General features: G+C 42.8%; 1 protein-coding gene across 1 annotated transcript; it reads right to left on the bottom strand.

The window, feature by feature from the left end:
* Positions 1-3,510: 3,510 nt before the first annotated feature.
* Positions 3,511-3,882, bottom strand: LOC147938003 (uncharacterized). The gene has a single exon (XM_087465424.1). It carries the CDS (start codon positions 3,880-3,882, stop codon positions 3,511-3,513), a length of 372 nt encoding a protein of 123 aa, XP_087321550.1.
* Between the last annotated feature and the right edge of the window lie 700 nt (positions 3,883-4,582).

Below are 4,582 nucleotides of genomic sequence, written 5' to 3'. Positions count from 1 at the left end.
CTAAGTATCAAGATGAGGTGGTGCTCGGGATGCGGGTTGATGGCTCCAGTTGTTGTATTTTTGTTTCCTGATGTATTTTCGTTGAGTTTGTAACGATTATGACAATTTTTGAGATTAATAAGATGAGTATTTTTCTTTATGTTTGACTGTTGTTGTCATGGGAAAAGAGAAATAGCTCGGGTTTCTATTTTTGGAAAGTTTCCATAAATAGAAAGTTTCCACAAAAGGAAGGTTTCCATAAATAGAAAGTTTCCACAAAGGGAAGGTTTCCATTAATAGGTAGTTTCTAAAATGGGAATGTTTTGTGGAAAAAGTGAGGTAGATCTAGCCGGGAGATACTCGTTGGCATCAGTGTTTGTTTTTGCTCAAGGCCGTGCGAGCCTAACTCACGTGATACCGATAGCTCGATGGACTTTGTGGCCAGAGAGTGGGAGTGGTATGTTGCTTCGGATGACGATCCGAGAGCACGCTTGAGGGTGACGACCCAAGAGCGGGATATGTGAGGCTCCCTGGATACCGTAGCTGTGAGCCGCGGCTCGGCAGTGAGCCGGTATGTCTCGAGGGTTGCGACCCGAGAGCGGGGGGAGTGGGCGCGTGAGACTCCCTGGATACCGTAGCTGTAGGCTGTGGCCTGGCAGTGAGCCGGTATGACTCGAAGGTTGCGACCTAAGAGCGGGGGGAGTGTGTGTTTGTGTGAGTGACTTCCTGGATGCCGTAGCTTAAGGCGGTTGGCCTGATAGCGAGCCGGCATGATTCGTTGGTTGCGACCACTGACGGGGGAAGCACTGAGTTGTGAGCAGATAGTGTTATGATGCGAGTATATTGGCTAGAGGGAGACCTCGAGGGTCAGTCAGAGGTGTGCGGGCTGTTGCGACAATGGCACGGGAAACCTTGACTGATGGTGTTTAGTCCGGTCTGGGGACGTGCGGGCCGTGATGACGGTGGCACAGGGGTCCTTGGCAGATGGACGGTATTGCGGGATTCAGGGACGAATCCGTATTGGTGGGGGAGAATTGTAACATCCGCGAACCAGAATTTGGGATTTTGGAAGGAGTGTCGATCGACACCCTAGTGGCATCGATCGACACCACTAATTTCTGGGTTCGATTGGAGTCGGAGTTCGTCGCTGGGTTTCGCGCAGATCGTGTCTGCAGAGGAGGCATCGATCGACACTCAGGAGCATCGGTCGACACCAATTTGATGGGCATCGGTCGACACTGTTTGGCATCGGTCGACACCTTGTTGTAGCATCGATCGACACCGTTTGGCATCGGTCGACACTAGTCTTATCCGAGACTTGTTTTTCTGGTTTGATGTATTGTTGTGTGTTGTTTGTTTTGCTTGAACTTGAGGGTCTCATCTGCTTGTGTGTATAACCCAGTAGATGGGAGGATGGCCTCACTAAGTATTTATGATAATACTTACGCATCTCAATTGTTGTTTGTGGTGTGCAGGTAAAGGAAAAGTGTGATCGTGGAGTCAAGGGCTATGAGGAGGAGGATGTTCTAGAGACTTGATTGATTGTGGTCTAGCTGTTGTTAGGTTGCTAGATTAAGTCAAAGGAACATTGTAGGATGTTAGTTGTTGGTTATCTCTTTATTTGATTGATGTTATTGGTTATTGGATTTGAATGTTGGAATTCTTTTGGTTTAATGGAATTTGTTTTATTTGATTATCCGCGGTTATTGATTGATGTTAGGATGTTAGTGGGTATGGGACCACTAGTAAATTAAGGTATTAAAAAAAAAAAAAAAAAAACGGGAAGGGTTGTTTCAGTAATCGTGAAGTCAAGCTTCTTGGGTTGTTACAATCCATCCGAGTCCAGCAGCTCTTAAGTCTTTCCTCCAAGCGCCATCTGCATGAGACACCATAACTAGGAAAAGAGTTGTGAGACGGCCTTTTTCCACCGAGAAGAGATAAAGCTGGTTTGTGGTCCGTTGTTTGCGCTGCAGACCATTGTTTCGCATCTATGATAGCTTTTTGTAAAGTTTCCTCTATGCTGAACGATCTGGAGTTAAACACTCGTTGGTTTCTAGATTTCCAAAGACTCTAACAGATCTATGGAGTTAAAGGAGTAAGACCTATGGATGGTAAATATGTCAACTGATTAACTACCAACATCCCTTCTCGAACTGTTTATGTCATTTTGGTGTTACAACCTACTGAAAACGGTGCTCGTTCCCAAACCTGGATGGCAAAAGGGCAGAGAAATAACAAGTGGAGAATGGTCTATGGACTTTCACAATTACTACACACCTCATTCGCCGGGACATGTCTCATTGCTAGTTGTCTTCTTGTTTAGAGGGCTCAATGTAATACTTTTCGCAAAACAATCTTCACTTTAGGTGAAGTGTGCAAAGACCAACTTACTCTTTCCATTTTACCGCTCTCTCATAGATTCCCATAGTTGTAATATGGGTCTCTTCTATTGCTACATAGTAACCCGCCTTGGTGGAGTAAACTTCCAAAGGAGTACCAAGCCAAACTTGCTTACCCACCGCTCCTAAACGATTTTGTTTGATAACTAGAATCTTCGAGCCCAGTGATGGAAACATTTCATTCACTTTGGCTTCATCTCAGTCAATGGAGCCTGGGAGAAAAAGATCATTAACCACACCATCTTTGCTCCACAAAGGGGGTGGCCCCATTGGTCTCACCACCTTACTCGTGGAAATCTAGTGGTGAGTACAAACATTTATAGAGAGACCATTTCCTAGAACCCACCCAAGAAACTTTTTAAAAAGATCCCTTCCTATTAGGATACTTCTCCACCCATGAGATGCCGAATTTGGACAAGTACCTTCCAAGAAAGAGGATGAACCATAATATTTTCCCATTAGTACACGAGCAAGCAGGCAGGAAGGATTATTCAGGATTCACCAAGCTTATTTTCCTAACAAAGCTGCATTAAAGCATTCAAGGTCTCTCAGACCCAACTCTCCATCTTGTTTAGACTGTGTGAGCTTCTCCCAAGCAACCCAACACATGCCTTTTTCTCTAATTTTGAATCCCACTATAATCTGGTCAATACTGACTGAATCCTTTTGCATAGAGAAACTGGTGTTTGAAAACATGACATGGCATACGAAGGCATTGCTATCAACACACTCTTCAACAATGTCAATTTTCCTGCTCTAGAGAGAAATCTATTGGACCATGATATTTATGACGAATCATGTCCATGATAGAAGAAAATAAATCCTTCTTCTTTCGTCCAAGTGTTCAGGGAGACCTAAGTACTTCCCTATGCCTCTCTCCTTAGAGATCTCCAGAATTTGTTTCACCTTTTGTCGTCTATCTGGAGGCATTTTCCTAGAGAAAGAGATGGATGGCTTGAGCGTATTTATTATTTTTCCTGATACTTTCTCATATTACCTTTGAGTGCTTTGCAAGCTTTATCACCACTATTGCAAGAAAAATATAGTGTCATCGGCAAATAAGAGGTGATTTATTCGTGGATAGCCATTTGCTACGTGAATGCCTGACAACTGACCTGATGACTAAGCCTTCTTACACAAACCCGACAAGAGTTCTCTGCAGAGAATGAGACAACGGGTCCCCTTGATGTATCCTTCTCAATGGGATGACTCTTCCTCTAGGAGTATCATTCACCAAGAAAGAGTACTTCATCGTGGTGATACACTGCATTATCAAATTCACCCATATTAGGTGAAAACCAAGCCGCTGAAACACCAACTCCCCAAAGCGCCATTCAACTCGATCATACGCCTTACCCATATTAGGCTTGACCGCCAAAGACCAATACTTCTTTGCTTCTGAATTCTTAATGAAATGCAAAGTCTCATGCGTGATCAAGACATTATTAGCTATAGTTCTACTAGGATTTAAAGCAGACTGGTTTTCAGACACAATACTATCCATGATAGGTTGCAACCTCCTAGATAGAAGCTTTGAAATAGCTTTGTAATACACATTGCAAAGCGCTATAGGCCTGCAATCCACTAATTTCCTTGGTCCATGTTCTTTTGCAATCAGTCGGATGAAAGTTTTATTTAAATTATGAGGCATGATACCAGATGAGAAGAAAAATTGAACTTTTGTAAAAATGGCAAGTCCCACCGCAACTCAGTTCGACTAAAAGAAACAAGCAGAGAAACCATCCGGTCCTGGTACTTAAATTTACTAACTACTCATAATCAATTTCCAACAGACAACCAACAGTTTCACAACATTATACACCAGGAAAAAAATTCAACCAGTTAAATTTCCTAAACTGTTCTAAACCATCTATTAACCCGCTCTAGAACCGCAAGGGCTCTGATACCAAACTGAAACAACTCGACTCGTTTTTTAAATAATAATTGATATATCATGGTTTTTAGCCATGATATAAGTCTTATTTATAGAGTATTTTTCTTGTTTTTAGAGTCTTTTTGAGTTTTTGCAGGTTTAGGTATGTCTTGGACTTATTTGTAGATTTTGGAGCATTTTGGAGCATCAAGTGGAACAATCTCGAGAAACGAACTCGGGGAGCAAAATTGATGTAGTGCATCGATCGATGCAGATCCTGTGTCGAGCGATACGTCATTCTGACGGCAACTGAAAATCCCATCTTTTTGAA

This window comes from Camelina sativa, chromosome 9, assembly GCF_030686135.1.
Source record: "Camelina sativa cultivar CO46 ecotype springtype chromosome 9, ASM3068613v1".
Taxonomy (NCBI): domain Eukaryota; kingdom Viridiplantae; phylum Streptophyta; class Magnoliopsida; order Brassicales; family Brassicaceae; genus Camelina; species Camelina sativa.
The sequence above is the reverse complement of the archived record's forward strand: the minus strand, read 5'-3'. Positions and strand labels throughout refer to the sequence as shown.

What these genes read in the sequence shown, in the direction of transcription:
- LOC147938003 (XM_087465424.1), bottom strand. Translation starts at nt 3,882, where the DNA reads ATGGATAGTATTGTGTCTGAAAACCAGTCTGCTTTAAATCCTAGTAGA.